We start from the raw sequence: 21,267 nt of genomic DNA, 5'->3' as shown, positions 1-21,267 counted from the left end.
TCCAAAGCCAGTCGCCGACTGGGCATCCTCCGTCGTGTGAAGTCCTTCCTTGGCACACCTGAGCTCCTCACCACATACAAGGCTTTCATCCGCAGCTCAATGGAATACTGCTCTCCCCTCTGGGCTGGTGCTCCTGCCTCACACCTAGCTCGTCTTCACGCTGTTGAAACCAAAGCATTCAGAATCATTGGAATCTCCCGCGATGAAGCTAACTCCGAGGACCTTTCACTCATTCACCGCAGGCAGGGTGGTGGTCTTTCTGTCTTCTACCGACTCCTCTCCGGCCTTGCCCCCCCAGCTCTCTCTGGGCTCTGTCCCGCAAATATTCCTATAGGTCGCACAAGATCTGTCTGCAACCCTCTTATGGTTAAACTGCCAAAATCAAGACTCTCTGCTCACCTTCACTCCTTCATTCCTCTTTTCTCCTGCCTCTGGAACAAACTCCCTCACTCTCTTCAATCCCACTCCACCCTCCAGGTCTTTAAAACAGCTGTTCACCACCATCTCTTATCTTCCCCCATCCAAAACCTTGATCTTTTCTACCCCCACTAATTTCACCCCAATTCCACCTTTTTGAAATACCAACTTCTGTCCTGGAAGTCCTTGGTGTCCTTGTGTTTTATACTTCTCCCTCCCCCCCCCCCCCCCCCCTTCCCACACCTCCTCCCCCCAAGCCCTCTCCCTTCCACACATCTCCCTGCTCTCAAATGTTGTGTTTGTGTGCTTCCCCTTCTCTCCCCATCTTGTCTTCCGCTCCCTCTTTTTATATATTTTGTTTGTCTGGTTGATTTGTTTGTGAAGTAAATGCTAGCTCTTTCACGAGCCTCGATTCAGTATACAAAACAAAACCAAAAAAAAACAAAAAGATGGAAAATTGTCCAAGGATAGTACTGCTTTGGCAGAACTTATACTTATGCTCTGCAAAACAGGAGAGGGTTCGAGATGATGATTCACAAAAGACAAACTTTGTTTTTTTTTCGTTTGCTAAATTGATATTCCACCGAGTTCTAACTTTTTTTATCAGCTGTGTAACAGGATGAAGGAATCCATTGTGCAATACCTCTCCAATATACCTCTCTCCATAATTCAAAATACTGCTCTGCGTAATTCAAAATACCTTTCAAAATACCTCTCTGTGTAATTCAAAATACTTCCCCATAATAACTCTCTGTGTAAATCAAAATAACTCTCTGTGTAATTCAAAATACCTCTCACTGTGCAATTCCAAATACCTCAATGCATCAATTAAAAATACCTCTCTGCATAATTCAAAGTACCTCTCCAAAAGAACTCTCCGTAATTCAAAATACCTCTGCATTAATTCAAAATACCTCTCCGCATAATTCAAAGTACCTCTCCAAAAGAACTCTCCGTAATTCAAAATACCTCTGCATTAATTCAAAATACCTCTCCGCATAATTCAAAGTACCTCTCCAAAAGAACTCTCCATAATTCAAAATACCTCTGCATAATTCAAAGTACCTCTCCAAAAGAACTCTCCGCATAATTCAAAGTACCTCTCCAAAAGAACTCTCCGTAATTCAAAATACCTCTGCATTAATTCTAAATACCTCTCCGCATAATTCAAAGTACCTCTCCAAAAGAACTCTCCGTAGTTCAAAATACCTCTCCAAAAGAACTCTCCGTAATTCAAAATACCTCTGCATTAACTCAAAATACCTCTCCGCATAATTCAAAGTACCTCTCCAAAAGAACTCTCCGTAATTCAAAATACCTCTCCAAAAGAACGCTCCGTAATTCAAAATACCTCTGCATTAATTCAAAATACCTCTCCGCATAATTCAAAGTACCTCTCCAAAAGAACTCTCCGTAATTCAAAGTGCCTCTCCAAAAGAACTCTCCGTGATTCAAAATACCTCTCCAAAATAACTCTCCGTAATGCAAAATACCTCTGCATTAATTCAAAATACCTCTCCGGATAATTCAAAGTACCTCTCCAAAAGAACTCTCCGTAATTCAAAATACCTCTCCAAAAGAACTCTCCGTAATTCAAAATACCTCTCCAAAAGAACTCTCCGTAATTCAAAATACCTCTGCATTAATTCAAAATACCTCTCCGCATAATTCAAAGTACCTCTCCAAAAGAACTCTCCGTAATTCAAAATACCTCTCCAAAAGAACTCTCCGTAATTCAAAATACCTCTGCATTAATTCAAAATACCTCTCTGCATAATTCAAAGTACCTCTCCAAAAGAACTCTCCATAATTCAAAATACCTCTCCAAAAGAACTCTCCGTAATTCAAAATACCTCTGCATCAATTCAAAATACCTCTCCGCATAATTCAAAGTACCTCTCCAAAAGAACTCTCCGTAATTCAAAATACCTCTCCAAAATATCTCTCTGCGTAATTCAAAGTACCTCTCCAAAAGAACTCTCTGCGTAATTCAAAGTACCTCTCCAAAATATCTTTCTGTGTAATTCAAAATACTTCTTGCTGCGTAATCCAAAATACCGTTCACTGTGCAATTCAAAATAACTCTCCAAAATACCTCTCACTGTGCAATTCAAAACATTGCAATTCAAAGCGATATTTTAACTTTTGCTTTGCACAATCTATATTTCCTATGATCCGTCATTTTGTCTGAATCTTGTCATTTTCGTCATTTTTTTAAACGAAATCGTCATTTTGTCTGAATCCCCGACACTAACAGCATAAGCAGCAAATTTGATTGGTCGAGATGAGTAAAATTGCAGAATATTTTTAAACTCACTAATATTTTTTTACTTGCTAGTTACTAATATTTCTTTCTTTTTTTTAAATCTTGGAAGTTTACTGCCATTGATACACAACGTTTTTTTTTATACACCGCCTTATTTAACATGTTATATTACTTGTTCATGCCTGTTGTTTGTGTCCTTTATGACGTCCCTAAAAAACAAAGTTTCCTGTTTGGAATGATTTTCAGCAATGCGTGGCTGCCTGCCAGGCAGACAGACAGACAAAACAATTATCTTACTCCTCTCCGCGCAGGTGCGATTGGGACGAGATTACGTACATTTTGACAAGTTCAGAGCCAAAGTACTGCTACTGCAGGTTCATGTTCCGATTCATGTTTTATCGTGTTCAAAATATAATATTCAATTGAAATCAAGTAGTTCCTCGATCATAGAACGACAACTGTAGATAGACACACAGACAAGACAGACTGAAAAGTGACCCAATTGCTTAACCCCACTTTTCCCTTTGCGTGGGGAGGGAGAGGGGTGAATATGGGGGGGGGGGGGGAGGGGTGTGGGAGTCACCCTCCAGAGGGGGAGGTAAGAATGTGGGGGTGAGGATGAGTGTTGGGGTTTAAAATCTCCGGATGAGAAGAGGTGGTGAGGGTGAGGGTGAGGGTGGGTTAAAATATCCAGATGACGGGGGAGTGAGGATGAGGGTGGGGGTTTAAAAAGCTCTGGGTGAGGATGAGGGTGGGGATGAGGGTGGGGGTAAAAAGCTCCTTGTGAGGAGGGGGTGAGTATGAGGGTGGGGTTTAACAAAAACTCTGGGTGAGCATGAGGGTGGGGGTAAAAAATAACTCCGGGCGAGGGGGGGGTGAGTATGAGGGTGGGGCTTTAAAAGCTCCGGGTGAGAGGGAGGGGTGAGGATGAGGGTGGGGAGTAAAAAAAATATCGGGGTGAGGAGGGGGGGGGGTTGAGGATGAGGCTGGGGGTTTAAAAAGCTCTGGGTGAGGGGGGGGGGTGGAAGGATGCGGCTGGGGGTTTAAAAAGCTCTGGGTGAGGGGGAGGGGGGATGGAAGGATGCGGCTGGGGTTTTAAAAGCTCTGGGTGAGGGAAAGAGGGGGTGGGGGTGAGGATGAGGCTGGGGGTTTAAAAAGCTCCGGGTGAGGGAAAGGGGGTGTGGGGGTGAGGATGAGGCTGGAGGTTTAAAAAGCTCCGGGTGAGGGAAGGGGGTGTGGGGGTGAGGATGAGGCTTTTCTCATGAGATCTGATTTATTGACATGACAATAATCTCGTGCGATCCCACGAGAGTCGCATGAGATCTTTAAATTGGATAGAATCAAGTTTCTCCATCATTGTACAAAGTTGTTGGTGTGGCGGACACAAAAGCCCACTGGCGTGGTGACATCATTCCGCGCACCAAGTGGGCGGTGGCCACGCCCGAGGGGTAGGCGTGGCCTCATGATATACACCGGGCGCACAGCCCGGAGCGCGCCAGTGTTACAGTGAGCTCCTGAAATAAAGACGCTTATAAGTTACCGCTTGTCCGCTTCCTCCTTGCTCGCAAGCAGCGCGCGTAACGCCGCGCTTTACTGGTGACCCTCGACGTTGGATCTGCCGGAGCGATCCTTCCACACGCGACGCCATTGCCATGGCCAACTTCGTCAAACTTCCGGAATTTTGGGAGGCTCAGGCCGAAGTCTGGTTCGTCCAGGCCGAAGCCCAATTTCAGCTTCGGCGCCTCACCGGCGATGACACGCGCTATTGCCACGTCGTCGCCTCCCTCGGGCCCGGCACGGCCGCTCGAGTTGTGTCCGTCCTTCGCCACCCACCGGACGGCCACAAGTACGAGGCACTCAAGCGGCTACTCCTAGCCACGTTCGGCCTCACGGACGACGCGCGGGCCGACCGCCTCCTGGATCTCCCCGAGCTCGGTGAGACGCGCCCGTCGGTCCGAATGGACCATATGCTGTCACTGTTGGGCGACGAAGCCCCCGGTTCGCTATTCCGGCGCCAACTTCCAGCGCAGGTTCGCCTCGCGTTGGCCGGGACCGGGCTAACGGAACCCCGAGCATTGGCAGCCGAGGCGGACAGGTACTTCGCCGCTTCGGACACGCGGGCGAGAGTCGGCGTGGCCGTCACGGCCCTCGAGGCTGATGTTCAGCAGCATGTTCCACAGCATCAGCTTCTACAGCATACGCAGCATGCTGATACGCACCTCGTGAACGCCGCCACGCCCCGCCGAAAACCGCCACCGCGGGGAAACCCGCCAACTACACCGGCCTGGCGGAGCCAGCCGCACTCCTCCAGCTCCACCACCTGGTGCTGGTTCCACGCCAAGTTCGGCCACGAAGCTCGGCGGTGTCATCCGCCGTGCTCCTTCAACGGGTCGGGCAACGCCCGGGCCGGGGCTCAATAGTGGCGATGAGCGCCGGCCGTTCGAGCAGCCTGCTGTTCATAACGGACACCTTCTCCGGGCGCCGTTACCTGTGCGACACGGGAGCGCAGGTGAGTGTCATTCCCGCCGGCACGTCAGACAAGCACGCCGCGGGTGGGGGCCCCGCGCTGCTTGCCGCGAACGGGACGCCCATCCGTACGTACGGAAAACGCTGCCTCTCTCTGCGGTTTGGAGGGCAGGTTTTCCGATGGACGTTCGTCACCGCCGACGTGCCCATGGCACTGCTTGGCGCGGACTTCCTGTGCGCTAATGGGCTCCTGGTCGACGTCAAGCGCAGACGTCTTGTCCAGGCCGAGACGTTCAGCTCGCTCGCTTGTGCGTTGCCCAGCTCAACGAGCGGCTTGCCAAGCGGCTTGCCGAACGGTTCGGTTCCGGCCACGTTGGGCTGTACGCTTCCGGCAGCGGACGCATTCACCCGCCTCCTCGCCGGCTTCCCGGCCCTCACGCGGCCCACCTTCTCGGCGGGGGCCGTCAAGCACGGGGTGGCCCATCACATCCCCGCCGTCGGGCCACCGGTCTACGCCCGGGCACGCCGCCTCGAGCCGACGAAGCTGGCGGTGGCAAAAGCGGGGATCGCTACCCTGGAGCGACTCGGCATCGTTCGGCGCTCAGAGAGCGCTTGGGCGTCGCCGCTGCACATCATGCCGAAGCCCGGCGGGGGATGGCGACCGTGCGGGGACTATCGCCGTCTCAATGACGCCACGACTCCCGACCGCTACCCCGTCCCCCACATTCAGGACTTTTCCGCCCGTTTGGCGGGCAGGTCCTTCTTCTCGAAGGTGGACCTCATACGCGGCTACCATCAGGTCCCCGTCAGGCCGGAGGACGTCCCGAAGACGGCGGTCATCACGCCATTCGGACTCTTCGAGTTCCTGCGCATGCCCTTCGGTCTGAAGAATGCGGCTCAGGCGTTCCAGCGACTGATGGACAGCGTCCTGCGCGACTTGGATTTTGTCTATGTCTACCTGGACGATATCCTCGTCGCCAGCGCGTCCCGCGAAGAGCACCTACGCCACCTCCGCACGCTCTTCGAACGCCTGGGCCAGCATGGCCTGATTGTGAACCCCGCAAAGTGCCGGTTCGGCGCCGCCACAATCGATTTTCTGGGGCACCGTGTCACCAGGCACGGAGCCGTCCCCCTGCCGGCCAAGGTGGAGGCGGTGAAGGGGTTTCCGCGCCCCCGCACGATCAGAGGGCTGCAGGAGTTCCTGGGCATGGTGAACTTTTACCATCGGTTTCTGCCCCGTATCGCCCAGCTCCTGCGCCCCCTGCACGAAGCTCTCCGAGGTAAGCCGGGCAAAGGCGACGTTACCTGGACCGAGCAGATGGACACGGCGTTCACGGGCGCGAAGCTCGCCTTGGCTAACGCCACCATGCTCGCGCACCCGGCGCCCGATGCACCGATCGCCCTCACCACCGATGCCTCGGACTACGCGGTGGGCGCGGTGCACGAGCAATGGGTGCGTGGAGCTTGGCAACCGCTGGCGTTCTTTAGCCGGCAGCTTCGCTCGCCCGAACGCCGTTACAGTACCTTTGACCGCGAGTTGCTCGGACTTCACTTGGCGGTCAGGTACTTCCGCCATCTGCTCGAGGGCCGTGCGTTCACTGCCTTCGTCGACCACAAGCCGCTGATCTTCGCGATGGGCAAGGTCACCGAGCCATGGTCGGCCCGGCAGCAGCGTCACCTCTCGGCCGTGTCCGAGTACACGACGGACATCCAGCACGTCGCGGGGAAGGACAACCCGGTGGCGGATTGCCTTTCCCGGGCCGTCGCCCACGCAGTCCACCTCGGCATCGACTATGCCCGGATGGCAGCGGACCAGGCCGCTGACCCCGACGTCCAGGCCTTGCGGACCGCCGTCACGGGCCTCCGCGTCACCGAGGTGCCGTTCGACGTCGCGGGCGTGGCCCTCTTGTGCGACGTCTCCCTCGGGCGTCCTCGCCCCATCGTGCCCGCGGGCTGGCAGCGCCAGGTGTTTGACGCCATCCACGGCCTGTCCCACCCGGGCGCGAGGGCCTCCCAAAGGCTGATCGCCGACAAGTTTGTCTGGCATGGCCTCCGGAAGGCCGTCCGCGGCTGGGCCAGGACGTGCCTCGCGTGCCAAGGTGCACCGGCACACCCAGGCCCCGTTGGCCCCGTTCACGGTGCCGGAACGCCGGTTTGACCACGTCCACGTGGACCTGGTGGGACCTCTGCCCCCCTCGCGGGGTTTCACCTACGTCCTCACCATGGTGGACTGCACCACCCGGTGGCCGGAGGCCGTGCCCTTGGCGTCGACAACGGCGGCCGATGTCGCGCAGGCTTTCATCGCCACCTGGGTCGCCCGGTTCGGCGCCCCCTCAGACATCTCATCCGACCGCGGCCCCCAGTTCACCTCGGAGCTCTGGGGGGCGGTTGCGCAGGGGCTCAGGGTCCGGCTGCACCGAACCACGGCCTACCACCCCCAGGCTAACGGCCTGTGTGAGCGATTTCACCGCTCATTGAAGGCCGCGCTCCGGGCCACCCTCCGCGACGGCGGCTGGGTCGACAGGCTCCCCTGGGTCCTGCTGGGCCTTCGGACGGCGCCCAAGGAGGACCTGCGCGCATCCGCGGCGGAGTTGGTCTTCGGGCAACCGCTGCGGGTGCCGGGCAAGTTCCTCCCCGACTCCACGGCACCATGGTCCGCGGCACAGCAGCGCTCCGCTCTGCAAGCGACCGCCCAGAGGTTCGCCCCGGTGCCAACGGCATGCCACGGGCACCCACCGACGCACGTCGCCCCAGAGCTTCGCACGGCGGAGTACGTCTTCGTCCGCCACGATGCCCATCGGACACCACTGCGGCCCCCGTACGACGGGCCTTTCCGCGTGCTGGAGACCGGGGCGAAGCACTTCACCCTGGACATCGGCGGTACTCCTGACCGCGTTTCGGTAGACCGCCTCAAGCCGGCCCACCTCGATGTGGACCATCCACCGCCAGTGGCCCGACCCCCACGTCGGGGCCGCCCTCCTGCGGGCGGACCCCCGGCACCGCCCAGCCCCGCCGCCACGCCGCCCCCCGGTCCTGCACCCATCCCAGGGGCAGCCAGGGGCATCCCACCTGGCATCCCTGCACCCCAGACGCCGCCGATCGCCAGGGGGCGCTTCGGCCGGGTCATTCGTCTGCCCTGCAAACTGGCCCTCCAGGTGCGCGGGAATTCTGGGGGGGCGCGTGTGGCGGACACAAAAGCCCACTGGCGTGGTGACATCATTCCGCGCACCAAGTGGGCGGTGGCCACGCCCGAGGGGTAGGCGTGGCCTCAGGATATACACCGGGCGCCCAGCCCGGAGCGGTACAGTGTTACAGTGAGCTCTTACAATAAAGACGTTTATATGTTACCGCTTGTCCGCTTCCTCCTTGCTCACAAGCAGCGCGCGTAACGCCGCGCTTTATTGGTAAAATTTACCGTATGCTATGACAAAGATAAATAGTGCAATTTTGGTCCGTTATCAACTAACCCAACATTCAACAAGTAACAACTAACAAGTCAAGATAACAAGGTTGTGTACATCGCTGGATTCGAACCTCTAACCTTTGGACTGGACTTGGCGTGCCGGAACAACCAGAAATAAAACTAAGAGTATAATTTCACAATCTAATCAAAAGCAACATTTCGTAAGTATAGCCTACATTTATCTCCTATTAGTATTATTACAGAACACGTGCATTCATATTCACTTGTCCTCACATTATCTTGTAACTGACACAGCATTCGCATTGCTTCATTCGCATGTGGTGTACAGGACTAACCGGACCTTTCGTTGTCTTCGTCTGTTTAAACCTCACGCAACATTGAACTATAATAATAATAATAATAATAATTAATGCGCTTTATACAGTTATACTGCAAGGAACGATGGGAAAGACGAGATAAACCAACCGTGATTATCTGTCAATACACCGCCTAGCATTATGTGACAAGGAAAGCATATTCGCGAACAGACTTTTAAAGTGAATGACGAAATTAAAGCTATTTTAAATATATATTATTAACTTTAATTTTATAACTTGGTTTATATATCATTATTCTTGTTATTACAATTATTTCTGGGTTCAGCTTCAAATAACGCGAGAGTTTAGGTTGCCTTTCTTTTCCGACTAGCGATGCTTCGTACGCATTTTAAATGTCTTGTTAGGATATTAAAATTATTCTTCTCTCTATACTTTACAAATACAACAAGCGTTTGACATTTTCTGGAAACTTGGTGGTACGGCTGATATTACACCGAGCACTCAGTTTCCGGCTATCGATTACACCGCAACACAAATCTTCATCTGACCCTCGGGTGGAAAGAACCATAAAGGAGTTGCAGCACCAGCAGCACGGTGAGTTTGGTTTGATTTATCCCTCGCCCCTGACAGATGGCGATGGTTTAACGGCTCCGACTTCCGGTGATAGCTTCTAGTTACCGTGACCTTGTAAGGTGACGTGTGCACATAATTGAGAAGAAACGGAATTGGGAGACCTGTTTGAAGACCTATTTTGGACTAACTGTGTAATACTAATAGGGCTGTTGTTAACTAGTGGACCCCAAATGGAAAAACCTTTGGACAGCATCATCATGAGCATGGCCCTAGTTCTTGTTGTGGGTTTGGATGTGTATGTTTTTGTAAGACCACGAGCCTTGGCCTTCGGGCTTGCCAAGATTTGTTACTTCCACCACTGAAGGTGTACGAGGGTTATGAACCATTGAACTGCATATAAGACTGGAAGGATTATGGCTATTGACGTTGAACGCACCACAGTGTCGCCACCGCACGCCGCCATGTTGCTAGGTCCAGTGAATGATTCTGTTTATCTACGACTAGTGGGGGCATGCATGCTTACTTACATCGTGTGTTAGCAATGACAAACCGTGCTCGTATGTAGGTACATAATAAATAGAAGCCTTATGATTATAGGCAACCATCACCGACCTGCTGCAAGATATTGATTGGGGTTTTTTTTAACCTCCGCCACCAAAGGTGACTGGAGGTTATATTTTCACCCATGTCTGTCTGTCCGTTTGTCTGTGAACAAAATATATCAAAAAGGTTGTGGACGGATTCGGACGAAACTTGGTGGACCGGTTAGGTGTCTGATAACAACGAATCGATTCGATTTTGGTGAAGATCTGAATATGGATTTGGATATGAGAATTTTTTTTTAAAAAGTGATTCTTCACCATTGAGTGATAAGGCTAAAACCAACATATAGCAGGATATCTCAAAAAGTTATGGACGAGTTATGAATAAACTTGGTGGATGAGTTAGGTCGGTGACAAGAACAAGCCGATTAGATTTTGGTTCAGGTCCGAATCCAGATCCGGCCTATCAGTGGGATACAAAACGTAAACTGTTCATCAGGCGGAAGTATGCTCTCTACTGAGTGCCGTTCTAGTTAAAGGATGTGTTTACGGTTTTTAATGTAAATTTCCATTGATGTTTTTATTTCATAGTTTACAGTTATAGAAATTACAATTTTCAAATGTGACAAATCCATTGAAATTTTTTTTTTATGGACGCATTTACGTTTTTTACTTAAATTTTCATTTACAGACACTTTCCGTCGGTTCTGTGATTTTGTTCTCGGTGTACCGGCTTCGATGTCCATCGGCACGCAAAATTTCAGCTTTCCAAGTCACCCGGAAGGTCCCAAACATTAATATCATTCAGTGAGTGGTTACAATGAGTTTCTTTATATCTATGCTATAAGAGAGACGTTCTTATGTATATGTGTGTATGTGTGAGTGTGCGTATGCATGTAACTTGTTTTTGCCTGCTATCTCCAAATGTTGGTGGGCCTCAGGAGAGGGAACGGCGATCTACTGGGTCTCAAAGTATCCACCTCCATTAGCATGTATGTGCATGTGCGTGTATGTGTGTAAGTAGGTACGTACAAAAATATGTGTACATAAAATACACAGCATATGACATCACACAAAACAAAAGAAAACATGCCAAAGCAAAACCAAAAGCGCCAAACATGTGTATAAACCATAATCGTGCATGTGTACATGGAAATCATGACCCATGCACTTTTTTTGTGTGTGCATGCATCACCGCCACCAGTCCCCATCTTTCTGACACCCCCCCCCCCTTAGCCCCCACCTTCCACTTGGATCCTCCAAATCTCAGGCCCCCTCACACCCTTGTCCACCAAATATCAGGCCCCTCCCCTCCCACTCGGGTCCGCCAAATCTCAGGCCCCCACTCGCACTCGGGTGCAGCAAATCTCAGGCCCCCCTTCCACTCGGGTCCGCCAAATATTTGGCCCCCCCTCCACTCGGGTCCGCCAAATATTGGGCCCCCCTTCCACTTGTGTCTGCCAAATATTGGGCCCCCCTCTTCCACTTGGGTCCTCCAAATCTCAGGCCCCCTTCCACCTGGGTCCACCAAAAAAATTATGACGTCATAATGAAGGTACGAATGAAACAGGAAATACATAATCATCAACATATTTTATTCCCCATGGGGAGTGCTTGACAACGCACCATGTTTCATTTTTTTTTCATGGAGCGGTTTTGTAGATAGAGAGGTGCAACGTTTTTCGGTTTTCCAAGATGCCGCCTGTACCACGTGACTCATGACGTTATAATTATCATTAAAAAATTATACCAGAGCAGGTGCTCCTATTGTGAAAATTCCATGTCCATCGGAGTAACAGTTGCAGAGAAAATAAAAATTGAATACTCATCGGACTAAGAGTTAGTTGTACTTGTCGAATTGTAACGTCATAATGAGGTCACCGATGACATACTCATTACCATATCTTATTCGTCATGGGCAATACTTGACAATGAACCATGTTTCAATTTTTTCCATTCAGCTGTTTTGGAGATATAGAGGTGCAACGTTTTTCCAAAATGGCGTTCATACAACATGACCTATGACGTCATAGTTTTCACTAAAAATTCTACAGGAGGTGGCGCTCCATTGGTGCAAAATTTCGTGTCAATCAGACCAAGTCTTGCAGAGAAAATGAATTTTTAAAATGCAGACACGTACGTACGTATGCTATACGTAGGTACATACGCCACACGTACGCACACAACCAATCGCTTAACCTCACTTTTCGCTTTGCAAGCACAGGGTAACAACAATAATCCTGTGAGCAAATGGCACCTGAATCACCACCCACCTCAATGATATACCACTCAAAGATTGATGATGTTATGGTTTTCGTCTGGAGAGCCATAGAATAGCGAAAACAACAATCTCATGACGGGCTTGAAGCACCGCCCACTGGAATGCTGTGACGTCCTCCAGCATGAAGACCTCTTGGAGAAAACCTAGTTTTGAATCGATTTGGCCAAATGGAGTAAATGTATAAGTTGCAAGTAAATTTGAACACCTTAAGAAGAATTATAAGACTGTTAGTTTTGCCGAGATGGAGTTTAGTGACGATGTGGAAGCAGTAAAATAGAAGATAGGAAACGGATTGTGCCACAGATAGACAGTGACACAGATGCTGTCATTTATTATTTGTATAGATGAGAAAATCTAGTCATTCAAAGTCTGAAATTTAATTTGTTTCACTTTTATAACAAAGGAACGTTGATCTGTGTGTGCATGGTGCTTTGATGCTGGATGGTTGGCATTTAACTGGCAACTCCATCAAGCATGCCAAGCATGGTTGAGTTTGCCAACTGGTTAATTATTATCACGGCTGGAGGTTATACAGATCAAAAAAGCTCTGTTTTATGTTCCTGCAGCGATGGCTGGCTCGAGATCCACAAATTATGTCGATTCGGACGACTGCCTCCTTGAATATTCATACCTTTTTTCTCCTGATCTGCTGCGGTAAATATATTGTTTGCTTCTTATCATTTCATTTCTCAATAAGTTTCCATCTGACAGCCATGCCATTTTTTGTATACAAAGTCGAGGCTCGTGGAGGAGCTCGGACGTAACAGAACAAAACTAGAAAGGTACTTGGTAAAGCGCACACCTCCGCCAAGCTGAACAGGTTACGCTTTGAATTCACTGACAGGCCGGATATGAATCAGGACCTGAACCAAAATCTAATCGGCTTGTTATTTCCACCCACCCAACTCATCCACCAAGTTTTGTCATAATCCACTCACAGCTTTTTGAGATTTTTTTTTTTTTTTTTTTTTTTGTATACAAGATCGAGGCTCGTGAAAGAGCTAACATTAATCACACAAAAAGACAAACCGACACACAAAACACAAAAAACAAGGGGAGCGGTAGACAAGATGGGGTGTCGTGCTATATTTCGTTTTTTGGCCCCATCTCTCAATGGCAAAGAATCTCTCAAAGGATCTGAGACCAGGTCTGCTTGCTTATTAGTTAAAGGTCCACAGACACAGAAATGTTTTTTTTTTTGATGCGATTATATTGATTTACAGCAATAAACAAAGAACTGAACGTGGTTTTTTTTATACCAATAATTTTTTGAGGTGTTACAGTTAAAAAGGCAAGCCCATCGAGTACTGTCACTAAAAATAGCGATGGTATTGACATCATCTGCGTGGTGACATAGACAAAGGCAAGGTTGTCTCAGCATGCAACGGATAATGGCCGCAATACTTGCTTCAGACGCGTCAGAAAGTGAATTTGACGAATATTTTTCTGATCAAGAATCAATCCTGTGATAGTCAAAATCATTATAAAAACTACCCGTACCAACACTATCCGCGAGATGACGTTGCAGGTCACGTGGGTAACAAAATATCCATTTTTTAGGGGGTGGGGAGTAATCAAGTGTAAAAGGACACCAAAAAACAATTAATATTGTCCTTCCAAGATATTTATTCGGTATTATATTCGATATTATAATTCGATATTTATTTATGTGAATGGTTCGGCGGATGTGCGAAGTATCGTTGAGAGAGAGGAAGACAAATGATGAATTGCGAAAAATGATGGGAATAGAGCCTGTGATTGATGCTGTGAAGAGGAACAGGTTGAGATGGTTTGGTCATGTGCTGAGGAAGGATGAAAGTGACTGGTTGAGAAGAGTGATGGAAATGAATGTAGATGGAAGTAGAGGATGGGGAAGACCGAGAAAGACTTGGCTAAAGATGGTGGAAGAAGAAATGCGGGCAAGGGGGTTAACAAGGAGAGATGCAGAAAATAGGGCAAAATGGAGAAGATTGTCATGGGGACCGCAAGGCTAACCCCCGCTCTAGCAGGGAAAATGGCCTTAAAATGTCTGTTGTGTTGTTTGTTTGAATAAGTGTCAAGTGAAGCAATATCTTTTAAATAAACCAAACATTATTTTCTGTGTCTGTGGACCTTTAAATTATCACAGTAGATCCATTTACTTTTGGTTGGAGGTGCCTTTTTCTTTTTAGAAATGTATAATCCAAGCCAATCCTGTTTTATACCCCATATATACACACAGATAAAATGCAAATTTTCATGAACAGAGCTATTTATTTAATTCTCTTTCATGCCCCTAATTGGTTCATGTCTATGTTTCCATAATAAGGTGGAAATAAGGTGATCACTGATATATAAACTTTATTCTCCTCAAGTACACTCGTCCAATTTGGAGAGATTGATTTGATATGGACATACTTAATTATTATTATTATTTTTTTTCTTAAATTTCTTTTTTAATAATTTCTTTTCTTTGGGCTCAACAGCACTCATGACAACAGTTTGACTACAATGATGACCTCTCAGAAAACCTTGTGTTTTTGATGAACGATGGACATTGTCTTTTTTTTTACAGGGGAAAGGTAGCTTTCATTACCGGTGGAGGATCTGGAATTGGCTTTCGAATTGCAGAGATCTTCATGAGGTAAATGACTAAATGTTGTGCTGTAATTGAAAGATGATATTAATGGATAGGATTTGCAGCAATATACTATTAGCATATTCAAATCGGCAACAAACTTCATCGATTTTGAACCTACATGAACTTGCTGAATTTATTTTACTTTTGCAGACATGGCTGCAATGTGGCAATCGGGAGCCGTAACACATCTCGTGTGGAAATTGTGAGTTGAAGTCGATGGCGCACCATCGCAAATCCTCACGCTTCCCACCTAAAGCAAGATGACAAAAATTCCACCAGGAATTACCCAATATCAAATTTTAAGTTGATTTTTTTTTTCTGTTTTGACCCCTGTGACCCGACGCCCCCACACCCTGGGGCATGTATCGGGGGTTAAATTCAAAAAAAGTTACATATTTCATGCATCCCCCAATGTTTGTTGCATAATTAAAGTAAATCATTTAAAAGGTTCCCGTAATTGCATTTTTCGGTATTTGATCTTTAGACCCTGTCCCAGGGGGGCGAGGACATAAATTGACACTGCTCTCGCACCTTCGTGCCATGCGGTGATCATAACTACCAAGTTTTTTGAATTTTCATCCATTTAGGAGGAGATAGCATGATGGATGGACGCACGGAGCCGATTACAATACAACATACAACAACAACATGCATTTTAAAGGCCATTTTCCCTGCTAGAGTGGGGGTTAGCCTTGCGGTCCCCATGACAATCTTCTCCATTTTGCCCTATTTTCTGCATCTCTCCTTGTTAACCCCCTTGCCCGCATTTCTTCTTCCACCATCTTTAGCCAAGTCTTTCTCGGTCTTCCCCGTCTTCTACTTCCTTCTACATTCATTTCCATCACTCTTCTCAACCAGTCACTTTCATCCTTCCTCAACATATGACCAAACCATCTCAACCTGTTCCTCTTCACAGCATCAATCACAGGCTCTATTCCCATCATCTTTCGCAATTCATCATTTGTCTTCCTCTCAACGATACTCCGCACATCCGTCGAACCATTCGCATTTCCACCCTTTCCAACCTTCGTTGCTGCTCTACGTTCATTGCCCATGTCTCGCTCCCATAAATCATAACACTTCTCACACATGCAGCATACACCTTTCCCTTCAGCTTCAACGACACTCCCCTCATCATCAGCACGCCACTCAATTCCCGAAACTTCTTCCATGCACATCTCACTCGAGCAACCGTTGCCCAGTTTGATCCACCTTCTCCATTCAGCATGTCTCCGAGGTAGCAAAATGTTTTCACACCTTCCAGCTTCACGCCATCTCCAAGATCCAACTCAACATTTCCTCCATCTGCAGCTCCCTCTGTGCACACCTTACATTTGAATGTAGCTGCCACACTGGTTAATGACCCTCTCAGACCACTACATTTTTGATGAACCCACTCAGCGCACATTGTACACTGAATGGAGTTCACTCCGACACCCTTCCTACACACAGCACAGGGCCACTTCCCAGTTCTTTCCACCTCACCACATGCTTTACCACTTGCCATCACCTTCGTCTTTCCGATATTCACCTTCAGACCTTTTGTCTCCATACATTCCTTCCACGTGTTCATCTTTTCCTTCAGTCCATCCATACTTTCCGCAATCAACACCAGATCATCTGCATACAACAACTCCCACGGTAAACCCTCCTTTACGTTCTGAGCCAGCACCTCCATCACAGCTACAAATAGTCGTGGACTTAGTACCGACCCCTGATGCACTCCCACCTTCACTTCAAACTCACCACTGTTCCCGTCCTTCGTCCTTACAGCTGTGCGCGCTCTTTTGTACATTGCCATCACTACTCTGATCAACCATTCCTCCACTCCTAACTTCCTCAATGCCCATGTCAATACTTTGCGTGGAACCCAATCGAATGCTTTCTCCAGATCAACAAACCCAAGAAACAACTTCTTCCTCTTCTCCATGTACTTCTCCTGCAACTGCCTCACAATGAAAAGTGCATCTGTCGTTCCTCTTCCTGGCATGAATCCAAACTGCATTTCGTCGATCTTCACTTTCTTCCTTATCCTCCTCTCCAACACCCTTTCCAATACCTTCATTCCATGCTCCAATAACTTTATCGCTCGGTACGAGCCACACTCCAGAGGGTCACCTTTCCCCTTGTATAGAGGGACGAGGGTACTCAGTTCCCAAACCACTGGAATGCGGCCTTCTTTCACCACCAAATTACAGATCTCTGTCATTCTCTTCACACCCCAACTTCCTGCTGCCTTCAACATATCTCCCACAACTCCCGTCGGCCCTCCCGCTTTTCTACCCTTCATTGCTTTTATCGCTTGGCGTCAGGAAGGGCATCCGGCCATAAAAAACATTGCCTCAAACAGGGAACCATGATTGTCATGGGGCCCGCAAGGCTAACCCCCGCTTTAGCGGGGAAAAATGGCCTTAAAACGATCATTCATTGCTTTTATCGCTTCCTCAACTTCCTTCTCAGTTATCTTCTCTGCCGGTCCTAAAACTGGGTTAGGGTGCCTTCACATACACGGATTATTCTTACGAGTCCTTACGGATCGCCAAATCGTAGTCAATCGCAAGCATCCGTAAATAACGGAAGATGATTTTTGACATGTCAAAAGTTGTTGCGAGTTGTGACGAGTTATCTACGGATACCAACGAGTTATTTACGGATGCTTGTGATTGACTACGAGTTGGCGATCCGTAAGGACTCGTAAGAATAATCCGTGTATGTGAAGGTTGCATTACTCTCTATGTTGCCATCCCATTCATTCTCTGTATTCCCGTTTTTTGTTCTTGTTTTTTAAAGCGTGCGGGTAATAAACAAGTTCCTCATTTATCAAGTTTGCTTTATTTTGCTATTTTTAATCCAAATTTAATTTGAATACAATTCATGTTTACAGGAGTCTACTTTATTTAATTTCTATATTTGTCAGAGAGGTGCAGGGATGGCGTGGAAAAAAATGTCGGTCCCACCCACCATATACAAAACTAAAGTTGGAGTATCCTCTCTTTAAAAAGTCACTTAGACTACATATGAGAGCCTACCTGGTCTGTCCAGCTGATTGTCCAGGCAGGGATTGCTTTTCAGTGCTCCAGACCATGGCAAAAGCAAAAATCCGAGATCGCTCAAAACCGGCAAATCTTCTTCTCGTTCATCGTAATAATCATCTTTGAACAGACGGCATATTTCCGAGCTTTCTCTCTCAATGGCAATGACTGGTACCATCCGACAGAGTTTTACTTGGTGCAGCATCCATTGCTGTCGTAATTTTAATAGCTTGAAATTATTCTCCGAAAAGTATGCAAAACTGCATTCCTTTATAAAGGAATAGGAAGGGATCAGAGTGGTGGGCGGGACGATGACTGTAAATCAGCCTGACGGGGGTGGCATACCCAGACACACTTGCTCTAGTGCCAATCAGACCTATATGGATGTGATTAATGGTGGAATATGATCAGGAAGTCGGTGACAGCAACGTCCCACGCATATTTCTATAAAGTATGTACTATTTATAATGTTAGATCATCTATAAAGTATTACAGTGTGGCGGACACAAAAGCCCACTGGCGTGGTGACATCATTCCGCGCACCAAGTGGGCGGTGGCCACGCCCGAGGGGTAGGCGTGGCCTCATGATATACACCGGGCGCACAGCCCGGAGCGCGCCAGTGTTACAGTGAGCTCCTGAAATAAAGACGCTTATAAGTTACCGCTTGTCCGCTTCCTCCTTGCTCGCAAGCAGCGCGCGTAACGCCGCGCTTCACTGGTGACCCCCTTGACGTTGGATCTGCCGGAGCGATCCTTCCACACGCGACGCCATTTCCATGGCCAACTTCATCAAACTTCCCGAATTTTGGGAGGCTCAGGCCGAAGTCTGGTTCGTCCAGGCCGAAGCCCAATTTCAGCTTCGGCGCCTCACCGGCGATGACACGCGCTATTGCCACGTCGTCGCCTCCCTCGGGCCCGGCACGGCCGCTCGAGTTGTGTCCGTCCTTCGCCACCCACCGGACGGCCACAAGTACGAGGCACTCAAGCGGCTACTCCTAGCCACGTTTGGCCTCACGGACGACGCACGGGCCGACCGCCTCCTGGATCTCCCCGAGCTCGGTGACACGCGCCCGTCGGTCCAAATGGACCATATGCTGTCACTGTTGGGCGACGCAGCCCCCGGTTCTCTATTCCGGGCGCTTTTCCGTCGCCAACTTCCAGTGCAGGTTCGCCTCGCGTTGGCCGGGAACGGGCTAACGGAACCCCGAGCATTGGCAGCCGAGGCGGACAAGTACTTCGCCGCTTCGGACACGCGGGCGAGAGTCGGCGTGGCCGTCACGGCCCTCGTGGCTGATGCTGCTGATGCTGCTGCTGATGCTGCTGATCCACAGCATCAGCTTATACAGCATACGCAGCATGCTGATACGCACCTCGTGACCGCCGCCACGCCCCGCCCACCGCCGCGGCGAAAACCGCCACCGCGGGGAAACCCGCCAACTCCACCGGCCTGGCGGAGCCAGCCGGGCTCCTCCAGCTCCACCACCTGGTGCTGGTTCCACGCCAAGTTCAGCCACGAAGCTCGGCAGTGTCATCCGCCATGCTCCTTCAACAGGTCGGGAAACGCCTGGGCCGGCGCTCAATAGTGGCGATGAGCGCCGGCCGTTCGAGCAGCCTGCTGTTCATAACGGACACCTTCTCCGGGCGCCGTTACCTGTGCGACACAGGAGCGCAGGTGAGTGTCGTTCCCGCCGGCACGTCAGACAAGCACGCCGCGGGTGGGGGCCCCGCACTGCTTGCCGCGAACGGGACGCCCATCCGTACGTACGGAAAACGCTGCCTCTCTCTGCGGTTCGGAGGGCAGGTTTTCCGATGGACGTTCGTCACCGCCGACGTGCCCATGGCACTGCTTGGCGCAGACTTCCTGTGCGCTAATGGGCTCCTGGTCGACGTCAAGCGCAGACGTCTTGTCCAGGCCGAGACGTTCAGCTCGCTCGCTTGTGCATTGCCCAGCTCAACGAGCAGCTTGCCAAGCGGCTTGCCGAACGGTTCGGTTCTGGCCACGTTGGTCTGTACGCTTCCGGCAGCGGACGTATTCACCCGCCTCCTCGCCGGCTTCCCGGCCCTCACGCGGCCCACCTTCTCGGCGGGGGCCGTCAAGCACGGGGTGGCCCATCACATCCCCACCGTCGGGCCACCGGTCTACGCCCGGGCACGCCGCCTCGAGCCGACGAAGCTGGCGGTGGCAAAAGCGGAGTTCGCTACCCTGGAGCGACTCAGCATCGTTCGGCGCTCAGAGAGCGCTTGGGCGTCGCCGCTGCACATCGTGCCGAAGCCCGGCGGGGGATGGCGACCGTGCGGGGACTATCGCCGTCTCAATGACGCCACGACTCCCGACCGCTACCCCGTCCCCCACATTCAGGACTTTCCGCCCGTTTGGCGGGCATGTCCTTCTTCTCGAAGGTGGACCTCATACGCGGCTACCATCAGGTCCCCGTCAGGCCGGAGGACGTCCCGAAGACGGCGGTCATCACGCCATTCGGACTCTTCGAGTTCCTGCGCATGCCCTTCGGTCTGAAGAATGCGGCTCAGGCGTTCCAGCGACTGATGGACAGCGTCCTGCGTGACTTGGATTTTGTCTACGTCTACCTGGACGATATCCTCGTCGCCAGCGCGTCCCGCGAAGAGCACCTACGCCACGTCCGCACGCTCTTCGAACGCCTGGGCCAGCATGTCCTGATTGTGAACCCTGCAAAGTGCCGGTTCGGCACCACCATAATCGATTTTCTGGGGCACCGTGTCACCAGGCACGGAGCCGTCCCCCTGCCGGCCAAGGTGGAGGCGGTGAAGGGGTTTCCGCGCCCCCGCACGATCAGAGGGCTGCAGGAGTTCCTGGGCATGGTGAACTTTTACCATCGGTTCCTGCCCCGTATCGCCCAGCTCCTGCGCCCCCTGCACGAAGCTCTCCGAGGTAAGCCGGGCAAAGGCGACGTTACCTGGACCGAGCAGATGGACACGGCGTTCACGGGCGCGAAGCTCGCCTTGGCTAACGCCACCATGCTCGCGCACCCGGCGCCCGATGATGCACCGATCGCCCTCACCACCGATGCCTCGGACTACGCGGTGGGCGCGGTGCACGAGCAATGGGTGCGTGGAGCTTGGCAACCGCTGGCGTTCTTTAGCCGGCAGCTTCGCCCGCCCGAACGCCGTTACAGTACCTTCGACCGCGAGTTGCTCGGGCTTCACTTGGCGGTCAGGCACTTCCGCCATCTGCTCGAGGGCCGTGCGTTCACTGCCTTCGTCGACCACAAGCCGCTGATCTTCGCGATGGGCAAGGTCACCGAGCCGTGGTCGGCCCAGCAGCAGCGTCACCTCTCGGCCGTGTCCGAGTA

General features: G+C 50.5%; 2 protein-coding genes across 10 annotated transcripts in view; one reads left to right on the top strand and one right to left on the bottom strand.

The window, feature by feature from the left end:
• The window catches only part of AGK (acylglycerol kinase), a 162,413-nt gene extending 153,339 nt beyond the window's left edge, over nucleotides 1-9,074 (bottom strand). The window contains exon 1 of one of the 5 annotated variants that reach the window (XM_068122909.2): nucleotides 8,909-9,074. The gene's annotated coding sequence lies outside the window, so the exon portion shown is untranslated. Of the gene's footprint in view, nucleotides 1-8,690 lie in introns of all 5 variants that reach the window. The other 4 variants (XM_068122919.2, XM_068122946.2, XM_068122927.2 and 1 more) reach the window with 4 other exon arrangements.
• Nucleotides 8,678-21,267, top strand: part of DECR2 (2,4-dienoyl-CoA reductase 2) — a 44,807-nt gene continuing 32,217 nt past the window's right edge. Inside the window, exons 1-4 of one of the 5 annotated variants that reach the window (XM_078780568.1) lie at nucleotides 8,678-8,773; nucleotides 12,853-12,940; nucleotides 14,841-14,909; nucleotides 15,057-15,108. In XM_078780568.1, the coding sequence (XP_078636694.1) occupies nucleotides 12,855-12,940; nucleotides 14,841-14,909; nucleotides 15,057-15,108 (207 nt within the window). In that variant the 5' untranslated portion in view covers nucleotides 8,678-8,773; nucleotides 12,853-12,854. Of the gene's footprint in view, nucleotides 8,774-9,395; nucleotides 9,485-10,696; nucleotides 10,813-12,852; nucleotides 12,941-14,840; nucleotides 14,910-15,056; nucleotides 15,109-21,267 lie in introns of those variants that run through there. The other 4 variants (XM_078780563.1, XM_068122986.2, XM_068122970.2 and 1 more) reach the window with 4 other exon arrangements.

Source organism: Myxine glutinosa, chromosome 1 (assembly GCF_964187855.1).
Source record: "Myxine glutinosa chromosome 1, kmMyxGlut1.1, whole genome shotgun sequence".
In the NCBI taxonomy this organism is placed as follows: Eukaryota; Metazoa; Chordata; class Myxini; order Myxiniformes; family Myxinidae; genus Myxine; species Myxine glutinosa.
This window is presented reverse-complemented; position numbering and strand designations above follow the sequence as displayed.